General features: G+C 40.5%; 2 protein-coding genes across 2 annotated transcripts; both read right to left on the reverse strand.

Moving 5' to 3' along the window:
- Window positions 1-6,185: 6,185 nt before the first annotated feature.
- On the reverse strand, window positions 6,186-6,773 carry LOC111016196 (uncharacterized). The gene has a single exon (XM_022291492.1). The coding sequence runs from the start codon at window positions 6,771-6,773 to the stop codon at window positions 6,186-6,188; it is 588 nt and encodes a 195-aa protein (XP_022147184.1).
- Window positions 6,774-9,370: 2,597 nt separating this feature from the next.
- On the reverse strand, window positions 9,371-14,537 carry LOC148210431 (uncharacterized). Its single transcript, XM_088126318.1, has 6 exons — window positions 14,028-14,537; window positions 12,315-13,008; window positions 11,692-12,263; window positions 11,196-11,454; window positions 10,711-11,000; window positions 9,371-9,874 (listed from the first exon to the last, which is right to left on the reverse strand). Exons 1-6 carry the CDS (start codon window positions 14,535-14,537, stop codon window positions 9,371-9,373), a joined length of 2,829 nt encoding a protein of 942 aa, XP_087982444.1.
- Between the last annotated feature and the right edge of the window lie 9,516 nt (window positions 14,538-24,053).

Consider the following 24,053-nt stretch of genomic DNA (forward strand, 5'->3'; position numbering starts at 1 on the left):
ATCCCGGTCTCTCCTTCACAACCAGAAAGTTCATCTCCGTCGTTTCTTCTTCGTCTCCCTCACTTCGTCTCTATCAGAGCCTTCCCCCTTCCCTAATTGAGGTAATTTTTCTTTCGAACTCGCGATCTTATTGTGAATGATTTTCTACCTTTTTTTTCTTCGTTCTTTGCGTGGGTGTGAATGATTTCAACCTTCGGTTTTATCTGAAGTAGCCAAGGTTATTATGAAGTTTGATTTATTGTTGCTTCCATTGTTTTGTTTTAATTTTTGACTTTCAGGGTTTCATCTCGGCTTTAAGCCCGGTGGATTTAGGACCGGAATGAAACCCTGAAAGTCCATTCCAGAAGGATGGACTTTCTGGATTCCATCTCGGGCCTCATCCCGGTTCGAAGTAGACCGGGATGAAGACCGAGATGGTATCCAGAAATACCATCCTTCTGGAATCCATCTTGGGACTCATCCCGGTTCGAAATGGACTGGGACGAGGCCCGAGATGCTTTCTGGATTCCATCTCGGGCTTTCTAGAACGTGCATGGGCTTGATCGAGATCGTACAGCGAGAGCGTGCATGAGCTTGACGAGGGCGTGAATGAGGTTGATCGTGATCGATATCGAGAGCGTGCATGAGCTTGATCGAGAGCGTACAACGAGAGCGTGCATGAGCTTGACGAGAGCGTACATCTAGAACGTGCAGGAACGAGAGCGAGAGAGATGAAAAGACGTGAAATTTAATTCTTTCAATTGTTGGTTGATGTTCTTTAAATTAAAGAAAGGCTGCATCTAATTTTTTTTTTTTTAGTACTTATTCGATTTCAGTCTATTGAGAATAAACGGGTGCAGTGGAAAATAGCAGCGAGAGTGCAAAACAGATAACGAAAGAGATCGTGAATAAGCTTGAACGAGAATGAGCTTGAACGAAAATGAGACGTCATCATGAACGATTAACAGCATATAAGTGGATATATAATAATGTGAAGGAAGAAAAATAGCGTAATAAGTAAGCGACCGTGATGACAATAAGGATAATTTTTTTTAAAAGTGCAATGAAAATCAACGAAAATTACCACGAACGAGAATGAGCGTGTAAGAGAAAGAAGACTGTAGGATTTTGAGAAAGTAAGCAAGCAGTAACAACAAAAATAATAATAATTGATTCATTAAAGTAGGAAACAGGGGCTCCATCCATCCATCCCATTACAAAAAGTGTTTTTTTAGTAGCTTAAACAAAACAACAACCATAAGCTACTACTAAATTTACAAATTAAATAATCCAAAACACTATAATTAAATACAAATCAATAAATTTACAAACAAACAAGAAAAATTCAAGATTTATATTGCATGGACTCGGTCCCTATCCCGATCCCGGTCCCAGTCCCTATCTCGGTCCCAATCCCTATCCCGGTCTACCCCAGTTTATCCCCATCTCGGTCCCGGTCCCGGTCGTATCTGGACATGAAGGACCGGGCTTGAGTTTACCTTCTATCTCGGTCTCAAACCCGGTTCTAAATTTTATCCCGGTACCAATCCCGGTCCAAGATAAATTCTAGACTTCATTTCTGTTTTCCGTAAAATAATGTTTTTTTCTAGAAAAATGATAAAATTTCGTATCATTACAAGTTTGAAGAAGTACAATATTCTAAAATGATAAAATGGACATACCTATATTGTGAAAACAATGGATTCGAGATAACGAATTATGTGGGGACCGATCGATTGGATAATGTGGGCCAACAATCACGTGGAGAAAATCTTGAGTATTGGAAAAAAAACGTGACTTGCGTGTGTGTGGTGATTTGGACTTGAAAAAACAAAGTGAGAATTGTTAAGTTGGTGGTTGGTGGGTTGGTTGGAAATTTATTATATCATAAATGCATTTATTATGAAATGAGGGCAATTTAGTCAATTTACATGATAAAATAAGGGGAGGGGTCAGAAATCTGAGGTGAAGGGGTCATGAATAAGTAAAAAAAAAGGGTCAAAAATCCAGAGTGGTTATTGAAAGGGGTCAAAAATCCCAATTTACCTTGATGAAGTTGCTCTATATAAGACCAACACTTAGATTTTGTGATAGAGTCTATAGACCAATCCAAAATTTAGTAGTTGAGTCTTGTGATCATTCTTTATAGTGGCGTCACTTCTGCTTTGGATGATCACTTATTTATTTGTGATCTTTGTATCCTAGCGGCGGTGATCACCTTCATTTATCTTTCGGTGATGTCATTGCTGGGTAGGTTAATGCCTTTTCAATCGGTTAAGGTGTTCCTATACCAGCAGTGGTCACGCCCCTATACTAGCAATGCTCACGTCCATCTGCCTTAGCGTGACATCTTTGCTGAGTAGGTTAACACCTTTTCGATCGGTTAAGGTGTTTATATACCAGCAGTAGTCACGCCCTATACTAGCAATGCTCACGTCCATCTGCCTTAGTGTGACATCTTTGCTGAGTAGGTTAACACCTTTTCGATCGGTTAAGGTGTTCCTATACCAGCAGTCATTGTTATCTATCTCGAAGTGACATATTTACTGGGTAGGTTAATACCTTTTCGATTTGTTGAGATGTTTCTATACCAACAATAGTCATTGTTATCTATCTTGTGGTGACATATTTTCTGAGTAGGTTAACACCTTTTCGGTTTGTTGAGGTGTTCCTATACCAACAATAGTCATTGTTATCTATCTTGCAGTGACATATTTTCTGAGTAGGTTAACACCTTTTCGATCGGTTAAGGTATTCCCATAGCAGCAACAGTCACCTTTATCTACCCGACAGTGACTACTTTGCGAGTAGGTTAACACCTTTTCGATTGGTTAAGGTGTTCCTATACCAGTAGTGGTTACTTTTATTTACCTTGCAGTGACAACTTTTATGTTTTCTTTTGTAAAATATATATACATATATTCTACAACCATAATAATATATATATACTTTTGCAGCATCATGCTATACTTTGCGGAACACCCTGATCCCAAGAAGAGGTATTTGGTTATTTTAAAGAACAAGGACCAATCGCTGAACAGTGGACTAATCCTCCCAGTAGAGGAGCCAATACAAAAAAAGACTTTGGCTATTTATCTAAATGGTCCAAAGAAAGAGCGTTGACTCATGATACTTCCTCAACGGTGTGGCTTTTAGACTCTCCTCTTCATAACAAGGAACCAAATTCAAATCCTTATCAACACTAGGTCGCAAGATCATTGAAGGTTCAGCTAGTTGGGGCTCTATATTAAAGCTCCATGAAGAATTATTTTATATTCCTTGTTATTGGGAATGGTTAGAAGTCACGGTTTCCCGAAATAATGATACATTGCAGTCTAATTGCTTGTTGGATGCTGTGCTGGCTTCTTTGTACACCTATGATCGTAACAATGATATAATACGAGCGTTTTGCAAAGCTTGGTGTCCTTCCACTAATACACTTCATACTTCGTCTGAAGAGTTATCCCTCTCTTGGTGGGATATGTGGAGATTAGGGGGACTTCCCATCAAAGGTTGGTGTCATGATGAAGTTATTCTAAGTTGCTCAGAGTTATTAACGTCATCTACTCAAAAAGAGGGAAATCTCCCAAAGAGTTGTAAGTATCTTTTTGCCGCTTATCACCATGTTGCATCTAAAGATGATGTTGGTTTACGAGTCTCTGTCAAGTTGTGGATCTCTTTATGGTTTAAAGGAGATCGGAAATATGTATAGCCGCCTTCTCGAAGGGCACGAAAAACTGCTCGACCTCGTTCAACCTGTAACCGGGATGGGACTCCTTTAGTAAGTTGCAGTTGGTCAATGGAAGAAATTGAGTTATTTGACCAGTTGGGCATAATAGATGAATGGAGGGGAAAAACGTATTTAGCCGCTTTCTTATCTTGTTGGTTATGCATATTCGTCTTTCCCAGCAAGAATTCTCTTCTTCGTCCAGAAGTCTTTAAAATTGCCAATTACATGGCTGAAGGTATTTCATTTATGCCATTCCTGTTTTGGCCAACATTTATCATGGGCTCGGCCAGATCCACGATGCGTCAACTTCAGCTGGGAACTCAGGTGCTTGCTTTCCCATACATTATGTTCATGGTTGACTTGCTCATTATTTCCAGACACATTACAAAACTCCCATGCCGGTTAGAGGTCCGATGATGGTTGATTATTCTGGAGAAGGTAAATCTAAATACTTCAAGGAGGCTGCTGCTCGTGACATAATTCACAGGGGTAAATTTATATCATGGCATTCAACTTTTAGTCCAGAAATAGAGATGAAGATTTGAAAGGTAATGACAAAATTTCATTTCGAGATTGGTCACTCTTCTCAAGCCTAAAATCCTACTTCATATCATCACGATGTTCAAGTTCGATGGTCATTGAGGTTTATAGTCCTTATCGATTTGGTTGACAGTTCAAGTTTTATCAAGATATACGGAAGGATCTGAGGAAAGAGGTTCCTCCAATCAACTTGGATAATGTATTACGTTATTGGAGGCTTTATGTTTTAACTAGAAAATCATCTCAGGTACACCTCCCTGCCCGTTCGCTAAACCCAGATAGCCAAGTTACTCCTCAATACAAGGATTGGTGGCTAGCGAAAAATGGAGATTATCTCGAAAAGAACTTACGCAAATTGATAAGTAGCGCCTCTCCTCCTTCTAAACCCAAATTTCCCAAAAAGGTTGGTGATGATAATAGGGGGAAAAAAATTCGTCTGTTAGAGATTGAGAAGTTCAATTCTGAGAATGATGAGGAAAGTCACAGTAGTAATAGTGATCGTCATTGGAAAAGGTCAAAGAAATCTAAACCACTATCTGTTTGTGACGATGACAAATTCTTTAATGCCATAGCAAGTTCTTTCAGAATGTCCTCCTATTCCTTCTACACTTTTGCTTAGTGAATTTCTTTTATTCTATTTTTTTTATATTTTCTTTAATGATTATTCTTTTATGATCTTTTTTTTATTATTATTTCTAGTCACTTCTGGATGATTTTCTCGAAGGAATTGACGAGTAAAGAAGTGTCCCATCTTTGAGAAGTCCCATGTTCAAGATCAAGTTGTCGCTGGCGTCGAAAGTTTCGAGGTGGCAACTGACAGGGTTGCAACTCCCTCTGATCCGTTGCCTGAAAATGTTGAGGATTCTACACCAGCTAAGAAGGCGGTACATGTTGTCATGTCAGAGGTCTCTGACCTTTGTGCAGCTAATGTAATTTCTGACAGTTGACGACAAATTGCCTTAATTATGTGGGAAACTTTACATAAGAAGATTACATGTATTCCACTTGATACAATTGTGAAATTGAACTAGAGGCTCGAAAAATTATCCATGCGATTTCGGAAACTGGAGTAGCTAACCTTGCTTATCTTGAAGAATTTATACTGACTATTTGAGAAAGGTTGAAACTTCTAACAACCTACAATCGTTGATTTCTTCTCAGCTGACTTTAACGAGCAAAGATCGTCAATTAGAAGTGTGCAAATTTAGCTAATAGAAGATATCATACAATGAGGAACATGCGCTTACAGAGAAGAACAAATTTCAACAACAACATGCACAACTATTGCAAGAGGAAGAAGAGCTGAAAGCCAAACTTAAAGTTGCCCAAGCTCAACAAGGTGAAGTTTCTAAGCTGATTCTCAAGCAAGATGGATACATAGACCAACAAAAACTTGAAGCCTCTAAAGTGCGAGAGAAGATGAATGATATTGAAGGTGCTCCATTTGTGGATGATGCGGATGTCAGATCGCTTGTGGCCTACTGTGGAATATTGGAGGACACGCAACAAGAGTTAAAGGACTTCAAGTGGATGCCGCCATTTTAGAGGATTTATACATATATATATATATTAATTTATCATTTCATGTATGGACTCTATGATTTCATGATAATAATATTTCTTCTTTTTAATCATAAAAAAATAAAATTATAGATTGAACTGATAAATAAAATAATAAATAAAATTGCCTTGATTCATGATTTGAGATTTTTTTTATTATAGACCGAACTTAAAATTTCCTCTAAGCTGCATACGTACCCATCAATGAAAGGGATCAAGTCATAACGTAGTTCAAATAAAAGATTTTTTTTAGGCCGTTCACCTTTTTAACTCATGCGGGCCATGAGTATCATGTAGTTTAGACTCTTACGATAAGGAGTGTTTACATTTCACACATAAACTCTTTTAAGAAATTTGCCGTTAATCGGACCAATTCTCAATCTATCTTTATCAATGATCTTATACGCTCCATTTGTGTAGACTTATTTGATGATGTAGGGTCCGTCCCATTTAGGTGTGGACTTATTCCATGTGTGACGCGTCGTGATGATAGGTCTTCGAACAACAAGCACCATATCACCAACCTGAAATGACCGAGGCCGAACATTTTTATTGAAGCTTTGGTCATTCGAGTCTGATAGCATTCCAATATTTGTTGCGCATCAAGTCTCTTTTCGTGAAGTGCTTCTAACTCTTGAAGGCGTAATTTTGCATTGTCTTCAATGGTCAAACCTTCTAGCACGACCTTTTGTAGTGATGGAATTTCTCTCTCCAATGGAAGGATAGCTTCTACACCATAAACTAAAGAGTATGGCGTAGCTCCTGTAGGAGCACGATGAGTAGTTCGATGGGCCCATAACACCTCACTGATCTTCTCTTGCCAGTCTCTTTTTGTTTTGGAGACCAGTATCTTCAATAAGTTGCATAACGTCTTGTTGAATGCTTCTGCCAACCCATTCGCTGCAACATTATACTTGGACGATTTATATTGCTTGAAGCTAAACTTTTCGCATAGTTTGTCCATCAGACTATTGGAGAATTGTTTGCCATTGTCACCGACAATTCGTTGAGGTACACCGTACCAAAAAATTATATGAGTTCGGACGAAATTTGCAATGTTCTATTTCTTTGCCTCTTTTAGCGCAATCGCTTCAGCCCACCTTGAAAAATAATCAGTCCCTGAGTATGTAAGAATGTCCAGCTGAAGATTTGAGCGTTATAGGACCGACAAGGTCAAGTCCCCAAGATTCAAATGGCCACGAGGCTACAGTGGGGTGTAGAGGTTCTGGTGGCTGATGTATGAAATAGCGTGAATCTGACAAGCTTCACACTTATTTGCATATTCCATAGAATCTTGAACCATTGTGGGCCAATAATAACCCATTTTATTTAATCGGAAATGGAGCTTTGGCCCAGATTGGTGAGCACCACAAACTCCTGAGTGTGCTTCTTCTAACGCCTTAGCATATTCTTCCTTTCCCAAACATTGAAGAAAAAGACCTTCAAAGGAGCGTCGGTAAAGAGTATCTTTGTAGTAGATAAATCGAGCAGCTCTTCTACGTATTTCAGTCTTATGTCGGAGATCTACTGGAAGCTTTCCATGTTGAAGATAATCTATAATAGATTGTCGCCAATCTTCTTCTTCAATGATGCAAACTGATATAGCATTTGCTTCTTGACGCTCACTTTCGATTGGTGGGGTGATCCATTTTTGGCAAAGTGAAATGTGCAACGTCTCATCTTCTTAAATTGTAAGAGCAGTAGCCAAATTTGCTAATGTTGGGTGTGTTACCCTAAACTCGTAGTTTGTATTTATGTAAAAATAAATGTATATTCAATAAAGTTTTATTCAATAGATTTATTGTTGAATTCATAGCATTGCATTGTCCAAAATCCAATAAACTAAACATCCAAGGTTATTTCATGTAATCGGGACAGTATATATACTGGGTATATACCTGATATACGAGGTATATATTTGATATACCCCTGATGTACGAGGGGATAATGTCCCGTGAATAACCTAAAGGGTCTATAGTATATGGATAAGGCTGGGTACCTTATCCTGGCAACACTATGGATACGGTCCACTTTGTAAATGTTACAGACGACTCGATCCAGGTCGTTCGTGTGGAGACATGCGAGTGGGGGTATCCTATACAATGAGTTTGTATAAGACCGGACTGTGAAATAGACAATCTTTAGATGCAACGCCGTTGACTAACAGATTGTTATTTCATAGGATGACCAAACAACTCATTCTCAATCCTGAGTGAGTTATGGACTTCTGCTCGTGAGGGCTCGTCCTTTGATCTGTATGGGTGAGATTGGCCCGAGTTACCGACTCAATATTCCTACCATTTTGGGGACGAGACCGAGTGGGGAGCTGGGAACATAACTTCACAAGATGGAATTCACTCCTCCCCGACTTTAGGGGAGTAGATGAGTGTTCTCTTAAATGCTGACTCCGGGACTTGAACTAGGGGCCCCACCCTCTCATTGGCCCGAGAGGGACTTCCAGTTATTGGTCGGATCATAACCGGGTTGTTCATTAAAGGAGCAGTGGTATTTAAGGAGTAAGATGTAACTCAGGGGTAAAACGGTAATTTGACCCAACTTGAGTTACGAGCACTCGTGAAGGATTGACTTGTCATTAATGGTCGTATATCCATGGACACGAAAACATTCTACAGTGAGAAGAGTGCAACTGCGGGTCTTTAGTGGAGTGACCCGTAGTTAATGAATGTTGATTAACTCGGTCAATGAGTTTGACCGATTAATCTCGTATCGTTGGAGCTTCGGATCTGTAGGTCGATTAGGTCCACTTGCTAGCTCATAACGAGTAAAACGAGGATTAAATTTTTGGAAAAATTTGAACTTTTCAAATTGCTCAAGGGAATATATGTATATTGATACATAATAATATATAGTTAATTCTAAATTAAAACTATATATTATGAAAGAAATTATTTGAATGAGATTAAAATAAAATTAATATAAGATTCATATTAAAACTATAGGTTAAAAATATTGTGCATAAGATGTACGTTAGAACTATAGGTTATACGAGAGAAATGCTTTAGAATATGATTCTATTTTGATAATAAATAATTAAGTGTTAATTAATTATTTAATTAATATATATATATTTAATTGATTATTAATTAGATTAATAATTAATTAATTAAATATATATTAATTATTATTAATTAATAATATTATTTTATATTATTATTAATAATAAATCACTCCCCTGCAAAAATGCAGGGGAGTGGGAAGTTGCATATGACGTGGGGAGTTACCCCACGTCATATTTCGCCTTTGTTATTTTTGCAGAAGGTGCTGCACAACACAGAGGAGGAGACCCAAGCAATTTACTCTCTCAAACGTCACTCTCTCAAAGAATCTCACTGAATTTCTCTCTTCATTCCAAAGTATTGCTCCCACAAGCACGATCTCGAGACCCAAGAGGATAGCAAGGAAGATCGTTCGGTGGTGTTCGTTGGGAAATCGTTGAAGAAACGTTCTTCAAAGGTAAAGTTTTCCCTTGTATTTCATTATCAACACTTTTGATTTTGTTTCCCAAAAGTCACGAACGACGGTCTGCTTCCGCTCTGGGATTCACATCCCTTCAGCTAAGGCATCTGCCTTTTTGTTCTCCGAACGAGGAACATGCTCTAGTGTTACTCCATCGAACCTCTCCAGCAGTCGCCTCGCATAAACGAAGTAAGGTTTAAGGTTTTCGTGCTTCACATCATACTCCAGCAGAAGTTGGTTGATTATCAACTTCGAATCGCCGTAGATCGCAATGTATGTTATTCCTATTTCTATGGCAATTTGAAGTCCTATGATGAGCGCTTGATATTTAGTAGCGTTGTTTGAACACAATTCACCAAGTGTGAAGCTATGGGGTAACATATGTTTCTCAAGTGAAACAAAGACAACACCTGCCCCCGCTCCATTCCTTCGTGTTGCACCATCAAAGTACATAGTCCAATGTTCCTTTATTTCGACATAGAATACTTCTTCATTAGGCAAGTCTTCACACAATTTCCAATCTGATGGGACTGGATGATTCGCTAGAAAGTCCGCCAATGCTTGCTCTTTCATTGCCTTTTGCGGTACCTAAACAATATCGTACTGCTGGAGCAAAATTGCCCATTTTGTCAAACGTCCCAAAATGATCGACCTAGACAGAACGTATTTTATTGTATCTGCCTTAGCAACTAGATGCACCGTAAAGGCTTTTATATAATGCCTTAATTTATCGACGGCAAAGAAGAGAGAAAGACACATCTTCTCGATTGGAGAGTAGTTTAATTCAGCTCCGATCAAGGTTCTACTCAAGTAATAAAGGGCTCGTTCTTTCCCTTTTTCTCATTCTTGCGCCAACAATGCTCCGAGCGATCTTTCTTGCGCAATGATATATAATATCAACGACTTTCCTGCTATGGGTGCACCTAAGACAGGTTGATTAAGCAAGTATTTTTTTATGCTTTCAAAAGCATTTTCACATGCTTGATCCTACTCGAAACTTGTATCGTTCCTCGTCAATCTCTGAAAAGGTTGGCATCGGCCAGCTAGGTTGGAGATGAATCTCCTGATATAGGCCAAACGACCCTGAAGACTTCTCAGCTCATGTAAGTTCCTAGGTCTTGGCATTTTTTGAATAGCGTCAATCTTTGACTGATCAATTTTGATTCCCCGATGTCTTACAATGAAACCAAGGAACTTTCCCGAGGTAACTCGGAATGCACACTTGAGAGGATTTATCTTTAATTGATACTTTCTCAAGCGATCAAAGACTACTTTTAGATACCAAGGTGATCTTGTCACTTTTTGGACTTAACCACGAGATTGTCAACGTAACATTCGACATGTTTATGTAGCATGTCATCAAATACCTTTTCAATGGCATGCTGATAAGTGGTGCTGACATTTTTTAGTCCGAAGGGCATTACCTTATAACAATATATCCCTTTCGGAGTTCGAAATGCTGTCATTTCTTCATCTTCGAGTGCCATCCAAATTTGATTGTATCCTGATGATCCATCCATGAAAGATAAGAATTCATGTCCTGTAGTAGCATCAACCATGATTTTGGTGATTGGTAATGGAAAATCATCCTTGGGACATGCATTGTTTAAGTCACGAAAATCAACGCACACACGAAGCTGGCCGTTCTTCTTTCTCACAGGAACAATGTTTACTCTCCATGTTGGATATTTCACTTCGCGGATGAAACCTGCCTCTATCAATTTATTGACCTTAACTTCGATTTGAGGTATAAGTTATGGTTGAAATTGTCGTTGGGCTTGTTTCACTGGCCGATATCCCTGTTTAATTGCAAGGTGATGGACTGCCACTTTCGGATCAAGTCCTAACATTTCTTTGTATGACCAAGCAAAAATATCTCTGTATGTGGTGAGTAGGTTTATATATTCACCTTTTTCATCACAAGTAAGTGACACACTTATGAAAGTTGGACGTGGATCTTCTATCATGCCAAGATTTACTTCCTTAAGTTCGTCGACTGTTGGCTGGTTGCCATCTTCTAATGACGATGGAGCTTCTTCGACATCTTCTTCAGATGTTTCAATGTCCGAGGCGTCTTCAACAGTAACATGGCAACATTCGGTCTTATCTTCCTTGTATTCTTCACTCTCATCCGCCGGTTTATTGAGGATGATAGTATGTGGCTTTACCTTCAATGAGCCCTATGTACTTACAAAAATGCAAGTCATTCTTCTCATTTTGGATGGAACACTACTACAGATTTCTTTATCACCTTTCGTTTCAGTAAGTTGCCTCTTTTTTTAAGCTTCTCCTATCCCTTCATGTCCCAGACGTTCAAAAACTGACGCAAAACGTTTGTCTTTATTTTCTGCTGGTGTAAAGCTTAATCTTCAAAAAACTGAAGGTCATTTAGAAGGAATAGGTACACGTGAGCTTTCTTCTTCTCTTGTGGCCATAAGTAACCTCTGAAAAGCCGAAGTGCACGTAGAACTAGAAGCTGGATATGAAACTTCCTCTTCTGCGGTACCCGCACCTAATCTTTCAAAGATCAAAGAGCGTGCAACTGGCGGTCTGATGTGATTTAAGGCAGAAACCCTTTGGTTAGCACTTTCTTTATTTTCTTGGTCGTCAACTTCTTCTATTGTAATATGGTTCGTGTCTGCGATCTTTGCTTTCCATTTCCTGGTAATGCGAACAAGCTCTGGTGATTTATATCCAATGCCTACTCTTGAGGTAGTTATGGCGTAACCCTTTTTTTGCAACTTCTTCTGTGTTGAAGAAAGTTTAGGTATTTCATCGAAGATCCTTAAGCTTTTAAACTCAGTATGAGTTGTAAAATCATAGCCTGCTTTTGCCAAAAGTTTATATGCTTTTGGGTCAAATCCATCATTCGTTCGCTTCTCTGGAAAGATCACTTTTATATGGTCATCCTCGGGCTTTTTAGCCTCTTGCTTTGTTATCTTTGTAAGAGGCGTGGTGAAGTTCTCTTTCAAGATTTCTACATCACCGCCCTTTAGGTTTCTCTAGCATTCTGTAAATGGTGATTCACCCTTCTTTCGCAGAGATAAAGGGACATGGCGAAGGATAGGAGCACTTGGCGCTTTCTCAACCTTCAAAGCCCATAACTTTTTAGCGCTGGTAGGGGTTTCATTCTTTTGGACGTCAAAAGTGTTTACTTCATTGATTAGCCCTTTGGCTGGGTCTTCATGCTGCTGCAACTTAGGTTTATCACAGCTCTTGATTAAGAGGATTTCCGTCGGTATAACTTCCCCTATAATCTCAGTCTTTATATAGAATTTCGCATCTGCAAAATGAGACTCAGCTTCCAAGAATGAGTTCGTATAAGCCTCAACCTTCATGATGCCATCTTGATAAATTTTGAAACATTGGTGCAGTGTGGACGCTATTATGCCGTTTCCATGAATCCAAGGGCGCCCTAATAATAGCTTGTAGGTGGTCCTGGAATCTATAACGTGGAACAGAGTGTTAGCTTTGAAGTCCCCAATGCTGAGTTCAAGGTGGATCATGCCAATTGCTCGCTGACCGCCTTGATTGAAGCCTTGAATCACCAATTTACTATTTGATAACAGTTCCATCGAAATGCCTAGCTGCTTCATAGTTAACTTGGGCATTATATTGACAGCTGAGCCATCATCAATAAGAATTTGGCTGACCTTTTTTTTCTTGAATATACCCTGAAACAAATAACGGTCTATTGTGGGGTTTTGACCCAGGCAAAAAATCTTCATATGTGAAGCCAATAGACGTAAAACATGAAGCACATGTGTTTGCTTGAGAGACTAGAATGTCAGAATCTTTCAATGTCTCAATAAGAACATTTTTTACCTTTCGAGGAAGTGACAACAAATTACTTACGGTAAGATGATGGATCTTCCAACTTTGTCATTGCTTCTGTTGAACTTGTAGAAACATATCATTGTCAGTCACAGTGATAGTGTGACAGGTGACTGTTTCAGAGATTTCCTCTTGATTATTATTAAGGAAACTCAATGGAAAGAAATCTTTTTTCGAGGTCGAGAAATATATTCGTTCTCTTCCACGACTAGCTTATGTTTCCTCAAACTTTTCTTTCCTTTCTTCTTATGAGCTCTGCTTCTTCTTTTATGGTCTCGTAATATGCGAGACTCTTTCTTAACGAAATTTTGTTTTCGCTTCTTTCGACGAGTTACAAGAGTCTATTCTTCTTTTCCGTCCTCTGTAAATTCGTCGTTTTCTTGGGAGTTCTTCCTATGAGCCTTATGTCGGGACAAAATGGTTATAGGTTCGAGGGTCCCAAATGGATCCAAACCACTTCTTTCGTCACCAAATGAGATTATGGATGATTGGCCGCCGAAACTTGGGAGTATTGCAGCGTGATTTGTTTGCGCCACTACATCAAGATCTAGCTCAATCTTCTTTCCTTTAGCAAGCTTTAAAATTCGTTCTTTTAAAACCAAACATTTTTCTATTGGATGACTAACGACTCGATGATATACACAATAGTTGGGATCATTTGTTTTTCCCATCTGTTCGGGTCGTTTGCATTCAGGGAGTTCTATGAGTCCCTTTTCTAGTAGTTGCTCTAACATATCTGCAAGGTTAGAATCTGGAAAAGCATAAACCTTTTTTTGTCTTTCTTCCAGAGATAGGCGATGTCTTACGTTTCCATCTTGTCGCTTTCTATTTTCTTTTCTTTTTCTTTTCCTTTCGAGGAAGATTTGAGAGGGGTCGTGTTAACGACGATAGATTTCTTCGTAGAAACCTTGGAGATCTTCTGTGTACTCTTCATTTCCTTCTTCTCTTTCTTCACATCTGAGACTAGAGGCTCTTTATTACCTATACTAGCAATACTTATCTCCATGTCATGAGCGCGAGTTGCTAGTTCTTCAAATGTACGAGGTTTTATCCCTTGAAGGATATAAAGAAGTCCCCAGTTCATGCCTTGGATGCACATTTCCACAGTAGATACTTCTGTGAGTTTGTCCTTGCAGTCAAGACTTAGAGCTTTCCACCAGTTGATATATTCGACAACCGATTCACCTTTTCTTTGTTTGCAACTGGTGAGCTCCATCATACTAACGGTTCTCCTTGTGCTGTAAAAACGATTCAAGAATTCTCTTTCAAGCTGTTCCCAACTCTCGATTATTTCAAGATTGAGATCAGTATACCAGTCAAAGACGTTTCCCTTCAACGTTCGGACGAACTGGTTGACCAGCATTCTCATAAGTTTCGACAAAGTGAGCAATATGTTGCTTGGGATTGCCCTTTCCATCGAAATAGTGGAACTTTGGAGGTTGATATTCAGCAGGCGTTCTCAGATCATTAATCCTCTTAGTATATGGTTTAGAATACAAGAGGGAGCTTTGAGAAGGCCTGCCGTATTGCGCTCTGATCGTGTTCGTGATCATATCTTGAAGCTGCTAAACAAACAGCGAAGCGATCGAACTGGAATATTGCGATTGATTTTCTTGAGCGATAGTCTTTCCTTTGTCATTTATCTTGAGAGTAGGGGTTTGACTCGACCCAACATTATCTCTGTTTTCAATCTGATTCTTTAGGGAAGCGATTTCATAGTCTCTTTCTTCCACTGTTTTCATAAGTGCAGCGAGTTTCATTTCCATTTCAGCCATCCTTTCTTCTATGCTGCTTGCATCAGCCACCAAACAGACATCACATCGATTTTTGGGATTTTCTCCAACTGAACAGAGGAAGGAGCAGACTAGATGAACAAAGGGTTTTCCTTTATAACAACCCCAACTTGAGCAGGTTTCTTCATCTGCTACAGTATTTTTTTTGCAATAGCTGGAGGAGTTTGATCTTCTCCTAGCCAGATTTCTTTAGAACGGCTACGGGTGATCGGTCCTATATAGGAGTCGCCCAAAGCAAAATTAACCTTTGTAGAGGTTTTCTTGGACATCATTGTTTCTTCTCTCTTTTTTTCTTGAGAAAAACTTAGTCTAGAGAAAGGGATGAGAGGTAGCGATTGTCCCACTGGGCGTGCCAATTTGTTCACACGAAATTTCCGGAGAAATTATATTTCGTGGAGTTGAACTTTTGTATTGATTGTATGTATTGTATAGTGGATTCAATCTCTAATCTTTAACCTCTGATTCTTTCTCTCGAACTTGATGTGAAGATATATGTTCTTGAATTTGGATTTGGATCGAAGTTATATGTTTTTCGAAAGACTTCAAGTCTTCAAAGAGTCTTCAACTTGGTATGAATTCTCTCAATTCTCAAATTCTGAACCCCTGAAAATGAATGAGGTCCCCTTTATTTATAGATGTTTCCATAGGTTTTGGTGGGCCATTGGGCTTGAATAATTTTGGGCAAAGCCCAATTCTTTAAATGGATTTATTTAAATTTAAATATTAATCCACTTAATTTCATGGTAAATTGGGTTTTGGCCCAAGGTTGTGAACCAAATTGATTCCAAGGCCAATTCTCATATGACCCAATTACATATTTTAAATGTCAGTTTATCTTTAATTTTAATTTAGGGTTAATATATAATTAATCCCTAAGTAAAATAGATAATGACGTGGCCGTTTATGATTGGCTCAAAATTCATGGTTCTACAATAATCAATGATTTTATTTGCTTCTTTAAAAATAAATCGACGAAATTTTTTTCTACTAAGACTCACAAAAAGAACTTAATAGAAAATTTTATAGGGAAAAAATACCATTTACATAAAAAGAAATGAAAACACATGGGCAACGCTAAAAAGAAATGATTGTGTTGGGTAATTGTATTAGGTTCGTTACCATTGAAGGTGTGGTTAGCATTTCCAGATTTGGGAGTGTTAATATCGGATTAACACGAGCATAGCATAATAATTATTTAAGAGGAATGCGTATGAGAGTCGACGGCTTTTGCGCAAGTTGCAACATCCCTTGCCCAGTGCGACTTCATAAAAAGCAAGAAAAGAGAAGATCGAAGAGAATGAAACACGCGTAGTGGTGATTATAGCGGTTCCTTCTGATCCTAGAAAACATCCGAAAAAACCTGCCACAGAACTACCGAGCAAGGGCAGCCATACGAGGCAGCTCACGTACGATTCGGGAGCCGAGCCCCAGTATTCACATGGTTTAAAACTCCCTTGTCAACTCTGAATGAATGCGGACATCGACTCTACGGTCAGGATCTTCAATCTGGAAGCTCTGCTAGTGCATCAAGCCAACAAGACATGTCCAAGATCATATGCCAGTAAGAAAACAAGGATGGATGAATCTATCGAGACGATTTCGATTTTGATATCTAAAAAAGAATCGGTTTCATTCAACGTTTGATTCAAAGAACTGCGCTTAGCCCACCTCCCCCCCTCTCCCCCCCCCCCCCCGCTCATGAAGCGACTCTGCTCATGTTGGGCGAAAGGTAGTTGTAGAGGAGCGGCTGTGAAACAACGATTCCCCCTTTTCCATTGAAGTAGGGAGGGCATCCTTCTAGTGAGACGTGAAAAAACCCGTTCCCATTCCGAATTCTCTGCTTCCTCACATCGATATTCTGGTGGATATAAAATGCTTGGGGTGGAAATGAGAAAATGTCTACAATACCTGGGTTTAATCAGATACAATTTGAAGGGTTTTGTAGGTTCATTGTATTCGCCCCCCTTTGAATAAAATCAAAGCTATCTTGAATAAAGGAAGGGAAGTGGTATTGATTGGATTGACGGATTGAGCTTGGCAAAGCTGTAATAGAACACAGGTTGAGCCTAGCGAAGATCGACACTCAAAGGCTTGAGGAGCAGCCGGCAAAAGGGAAAGCCGTGGGACGGCGGACTCGAATGTGCACTTCTTGCTGCTATAGGGTAAGAAACAGAGGAACTAATTCAAGCTAATTCACAAGCAAGATAAGTAGAGAGAATAGGGAGTCAGGCTGAAATGGCTATACGGGGGGAATGACGTAACATAGAAGAAGTAAGCTGATCCAGATAAGCATCATTTTGTCAGGTCCACGCATGTTCGAGATAGTTGTTATAAAATTCTTGCTTGACCTTGTCCTGTTAACACACGAGGCACGCCAGTGCTCAATGAGATTCAAAATAATATCGTCGAAATGTATTGGAAATCAGACACTTCCTCGGCCCAGCATGTTAAAACCAGAGCGTGATTAGACAGCAAGCTCTTAAAAACTCCTATTTTCTCGTTGCAAGAAGAAAAGGTTCTCTATTGATTCAAACACTGTACCCGCGAGATAAAGATAGAGAAAGAGGAAAAAAACGAAGGAAAACCTTCTGTATAAAGTTCGAAATGGCAGATTTGACTCTATCTACACTCGGAGCCAATCCCCTATCAATCCTGCCACCACACCGCAGAACTGGCCTTGCACCGACCATCTAATGGACCATGGACTAAACGACCACTGCTGATGGGATGTGAATCCCGGAGTGGAAGCGGATCATCGTTCATGAATTTTTCTGACTTAGAGCCTGGTAAACGGCAGCAGTAACTCTAACTGTCCTAAGGTAGCGAAATTCCTTGTCGCATAAGTAGCATTAGGCTTTCAACCTAATGGTCGTAGGTTCAAGTCGCGTAGCTGGGGAGATCAGCAACACCGTGTCTATGACCAGAACTGTCGAATGTCGAACCACCATTCTTGGTACCCACTGAATGATCCATAGTCAGGACGGTAGAAATTTCCCCCGCAACCTCAATTGTTGGTCGAGATAGGTTGGGTAGGGCCCCAAAAGACTTTCATCTCGCACGACTCCTAAGCTCTAAGTGATAAAAGAAAGAAGAACCCGTACCAGCATTGGATTAATTCCTTCGATGCTTGCTCGGAGCGGGCTGGAGACATATCCTTATTTAAGAACCAAGAACGAGATATTCGCATTAGCGGAAGAGAGGAGTGTCAAAGATCCTCATTTTTACCGTTCGCTACTTTCTTTCAATTGTTGGGGGGGAACAAATAGGTGGTCTTTCCAGAAATGTTAAACAAAAGTTATTCCATCGCATCTCAGTCCATTTTCCAACAACAAACAAGAAGAGATCTCCTACTGAATGATAGGAAAGTGAGATACTTTATAGCTTCATAGTTACAAGTCATTTTCTCCTGAATCTCTCCTTATCTGATTGTCGGTCTGCTTCACATGGATCCTAGGACGAGTTGGAAGAGGAATTCCTAATTCTTACATGGATGAGAGAGCCATAAGAACAAGTCTATCTTCGGGTTCTCTCTCTAGCGCGAAAGAGAGGTAAACTCGGTAAAGCAGCTTCGCTCCTGCACGAGACGACTTTTTGGCGTCGCCTGCCAAGCGAATGATCTTCGTTTCGTGGGAACAACAAAAACAACCATCTCGCTCTTTCCTCTCTTCGAGATATGGATGAAATATAATGAAAGAAATAGAGCCACTTTGAGGTTTTCTATGAAATGAGGCCGACCCAACCCGTAGTGGATTGACAGAGAAGGGAACGGCAGGCTGGCTGCTTTTTATTATTAGAAGAGCGAGGTGCAAGTGCTGGTTGTTCAATAGAGGGCTGCGACCTTGATTTCCTTGGGACTTTACTCCCCTTTACAATATGAAGAAAGAAATCCGGGTCGAAGTTTAAACCGTTCACATTAGTAGAAGTGCCCCCTTTTTTAGGGGAGCCGGTCCGTGTTTTAGAGAGCTTCGTCCGGGAAATTCGTCCCCTTACTAATCAAATAAAGCTCATAATCAGGCACAGAATGATCCGTAGGTCTCCGGTAGAGCTAACAGCATATCCACTTATGACTAGTCGACCCACGAAAGTAACCTTTTACTTTCCTTGTCGCCGTAGTCTTTTTATTTGATTGTTGTGGTTGTGTGTTTCAAAATTTCATTACCGCGATTCCAACTACCTGATTATGCGAGAATCCCTAGTTTTCCTCTCAGAGGTTGAAAAGTCAACCGGTGTTCTCCCTACGTAGGTAACAGCAAAAGCAGGGGTTTCGGCCGGTTTTACCTACTATGTGATCAGAGGTTGAATCGATCATCAGAAGAAGAATTTGGGAAAAAATTGGGGTACATTATGGGAAAATCAAACTTCCATTAAAGAGAAGCAAATTAAAATGCCTTTCGTTTTCCCCCCTTCGTTGGCCGTTGTCGCCTTCCTTAACAAGCCCTCGAGCCTCCTTTGCGAACGAAGACAGAGAATTGCGTAGATAGAAGGACGAAAGAGGTGGAGCTTGAGGCTTCTCAACCACAGGACCAGGGAACGAATCCTCCAAAAATGCTGATGATCGAGTCAATTCAATGATTAGAAGTTCATTCCATATCGAGCCACGAAACAAAATTGTTGGTGAAGGGGCATCAACACTGATTAAGTGTGAGCTTACAGGCTAGGGCTCATCCGTGTAAGAATTAGGTAGGCTAAGTAAGTACTTCCATTGGCCTGTACTTCTTTTGTTAGGCTGGGGAAACGAACTTCCAAGAGAGCTGCTTTCACTGATGATTTCCTCTGGGATGACGGAAAGAGATCGAAGCTCTCTTTTCTGACGGTATTTGTGTAAGGTTTGGAACCCCGAGTAGCTATGTCTCATCTTTAAGCATGATAAAGAACTTCGTGTCGACCAGTTGCGGTCCCATAACAACACTCAAAATCAAAAAAGAGCCCATGCCGGACGGTTAGTGTCTGTTCTGCATGACTCTGGAACGTTATAGCTAAGGAGGGGATTTCATGGCTAATAGTTTTCATTTCCCATCTCATGGAAAACCCTTTTTCGCTACGACATTCATTAGTCTGCTTGGGTAGGAGCACCTGGTTGATCGCCTAACAAAATAGTTGTTTAGCGAATGAGCCCACTCGTCATGAACCCCCGCCCGCCCAGATGTGGAGCAAAGAAGTCCTCTTTTCCGGATGTAATGATCCTAGTTTAGCCCTTCCTTGTCCTATCAGCACCTCCGAAAGAAACGGAGGACTTCAATGAATCACCACCTATCAGGCCCGACGAGCGGTCCCTTTGAGGTAAGAACTGTTCCTTTTGATTTAATTGCAAGAAAACAACCTCTCTTTAGAGTTTGATACGAACACCAACGACAACAGATGAACCAACCCGCCTGATGTGGCGGGGCGACTTTTTTGTTTTACAATAAGAGACCTGGACAATTATCTCGGGTGGCTGCCCTTGCTCGGGAATTGGTCCATATGTGGGTTAGGAGAAGGAGGACTTCGACTCCCAACGACAACAAGTTGCTTAGTTTAGCTGCTCTTTGGCGGGCACACTCGTGTTTTAACCCCATTATACTATTCATAATTGTGGGGCACTATATACTGACAGGCTCTACGATAAGCAAGTGAAATCATCATATAATAATCCAGAAATTGCAATAGAAAAGAAAAAGGCATGTTTGGCTAAATGGTTAATGAATCTTTAATAGTCAAAAGGCCTAGAAACGACAACCCACCTGAAGGGCATACCTCAGGAGCACCCCTAGCAAACATCGAGATGCTCCTGTTGAAGATTGGCTCCTAATTGCTTTAATTAAATAAATAGAAAGGGCAATAAAGCACCCCAGACACGTGAGAGCCCAGCCCGTGAGGACGGAAAAGACAAAGATATAAAGCAATATAGCCTGTTCGGAAAGCGCATCTAAGGCATACATAATAGTTGGCTGGTTATTTGTCTTTCTCATTCCTGCTGCTACTGAAGGTGCCCGGAATTCTATAAAGAATCTTATTCCTTCCTCCCTTTATATTAGGATTTCCAAGATCTTCAAAGACAGATCTGAAAGAGGTTCTAGTAGGAGGTTCGCAGGCCCCTTCCTTTCCGGCCCTGAACGCGTCTCGGGCTGGGAACTGCCCTATCTAAGGCCAAGGGGCTGCAGTGATCGAACTAAAATTCTGGAAATTCGTCGCGGCCCTATCTAGGGCCAAGATGCTGGTCTTGATCTCGCTTGGTGGTGCAAGTTCAACATCTCCTGCCAACGGGTAGGCCTTTTTTTCAAAACCCCGTTCGGAAAACGCATTGGCTTTCACTTGATGTTCGAGGATTCAAACAAGCAAAAAATGCACGTTACACACACCAGGATCAATAAAGAATTTCACGTCGAAAAGGGATCCTAAATGAAAAAGGAGTCTATATCTCGCTCGGATGAATCCCCTGCCAATATCTTGGTCTTTTGGAGAGAAGATATCCTTGACCTATCCATGATTGAACAGCCATTGGACCGAATTTGTAGTAAAATTGTGGTTCGGATTGGGAAAGAGCGGGCACAAATCCTCTTTTTTAATGCTCGAAAGAGCGATTACCGAGCTAAAGGGGAATTTTCAGACCGAGAATCACGAAGATGTCGACTTTGCGCTAATCGAAAACCTCCTCAACTTTGAAAGTTTTAATACGCGCGAAAAGGGTCGGACATATTACATATCCTACTCGGAAGACCATGGTAATACGAGGAGTAGGGTGTTACCTGCGTATGGAGAACACCGGTTAACTTTTAATGGCAAACGCAGTTATTGCCATCATCATACTTTGGTTGGTTAAGGAGAAAAGGTGTTGGCATACCATTTCTGGACGTGGTAAAAAGCTCCCTGTGGTTTAGTAAAATGGAGGCGAGATTTTATCTTCATCCGGGGGTGAATTTCATTCATTATGAACTCAAAAGTGTAAGCCTAATTTGCGAGATGGTTGTTTTTGTTGTTCCCGCAAAACGAAGATCATTCGCTTAGCGAATGAAATGGGGATGGTAGAAATTTTCTTCGCCACTAGTGGCCGAAATCCCAATCAAAGACAAGTTCTACCAAGGCCACGATCTAAAAGAGAAGATTCACTATTCGAAACCAGAACCACATTCCTTTTGCGTGTGGATGTAGCTAAGTGTCTGACTCTATTGGTCATAGTTCCCTGCTATTGCGGCCGAGGCGGGCATTTGAATCTCCAGACGACCTTCTCCAACCGCCCCTGTTCCAATAGCTAGAGTCTGAGATGAAAAGTAAATCAAATGAACGTGAAGCTTTGTCTCATTGTCGAGATCGTAATCATTCGATTCCACTCCCGCCTCTTTGGTCTTAAGAATGCTGGTTTTAAGAATGAGTGATTGCCCTTCTCCGAAATTAAAGGGGAAAGAGCTAAGTCGTCAGAGCAAGTATATCTCGTATCACAGGGGTTTGACGTTGGAGCATCTAAACGAACCAGGCTAAGAGCAATGCCCGCTCCCTTGTGTTTGAGGGAGTTGGTGCGACGAAGTAGGTGTGAGTGAGGTATTCGACTTCGAGTGACTTTGATACTGCGTAGGTTCGATTTCTACTGGATGCACTTGGCGTTCGCCCCCTAATTACTAGACCAACCCGCTATAATAATTCCATAAACGCTTAGCGAAGATATCAATGTAGCAGAGAACGACCACATGAATTAGAAGGAAATTTCTTGGTTATTTGGTGAATCGACAAGGCACGAGCTATAGAACTATCTCTGGCAAGCATTAAGCAAAGTGCATAAAGCTAATCCATCTGTGAGAGTCAAAATGCCCTATACAAAAGAGTGATCAGTGACCAGGAAGGACGTCGACATTGGTAAATGAGGAGATTAGGCAGCAGTTGAAAGAGCTGCTCGAAAATGGGCTGCTAAACGTGAGTCTAAGCACGGGAAATGAGGCATGCAAGAGATGACCTGTTGGTCAAAGGAAAGGGGAGGTCCTGAGAATCCTTTAACTCCAGATTATGACACCCGATCGGATTTGTCAAGAGGGACTTGAGTCTCAGGAACCTGAAGGAGACTTCGATCATTCAACTTTTGCTGAAGAAGGAATGAATCATGTCTCTCGGAATTTTGGAGAGTGAATCTTCTCTTTTAGATCCTGGCTTCAAGGGGAAGAATATGGGCTTGTTACGCCGTCCACAAACGATGAATGTGCCTTCAGCCGCTCGCGGGCCCCGACTGACTAAGTCAGAATGTATGAGTCAGTGACAATGGTAAACATGAAGTCTCGACTTTAGAACAATCAATCGAATGGGCAAGGCTATGATAAGGGCCTGTTCACACTGGTGGAATCAACCCTAAGACATCCCATTATTGATTGGTCGAAGATCAGCCCTTTCACTCTTCCACGGACTGATACATGTACTGGTAGGAATAATAAAAATCAAGGTCCAGGTTGATTGGTGAGCCTAGCCGTCTCACTTCGAGTTTGTACCGGTAGGAATAATAAAAATCAAAGTCCAGGTTGATTGGTGAGCCTAGCCGTCTCACTTCGAGTGCCTTCCTTCGTAGTCAAGGAAGACCTATGATATAGTGGTCGGCCTTTCCAATGCCTCATTCCTTACTTTTCTGCACCTTCACTAAATGTTAATGAAAGCAAGCCCTTTCATCCTTGTTATGATGAAAACAATAGCCAATTGGATCTAAGAATCCTTATGGTTATTCAAACCCCTAGATCACAAGTGCTAAAACCGCCAAATCAAGATGATGTCAACCCAAGGAAGAAGTTAGAACGAATTTACCTTGATGATCAAGATCAAGAGTAGAGAAAACTTGTTTCAAAACTCAAGATTCTAACCACTCCACAAGATAGCTTGATCAAGACTACTTGAATGATTCTAGCATGCAAATCTAACACTCAAGAATTGCAAAGAATAACAAGCTCTAGGCTTTTGAAGCTCAATGGCTATTTTCATTTACTCATCCCATTTTGTTTTCAAAATGAACAAGCTAGGCTATTTATAGCCTCCAAAACAACCCTAAAAGTAACCTAAAAGCATTTGCAAGGTTGTAACTCCTAATTACATGATGGTCATAACACCCACTAGCTAAGAAGTAATTTAAAACATGATGGCCATAACACCCTCTAGCTAAAAGTAATTTAAAACACATTAATGGAACACCCACT

Source organism: Momordica charantia (genome assembly GCF_013281855.1).
Source record: "Momordica charantia cultivar OHB3-1 chromosome 7 unlocalized genomic scaffold, Mcharantia_2.0 BLBB01000007.1, whole genome shotgun sequence".
Taxonomy (NCBI): Eukaryota; Viridiplantae; Streptophyta; class Magnoliopsida; order Cucurbitales; family Cucurbitaceae; genus Momordica; species Momordica charantia.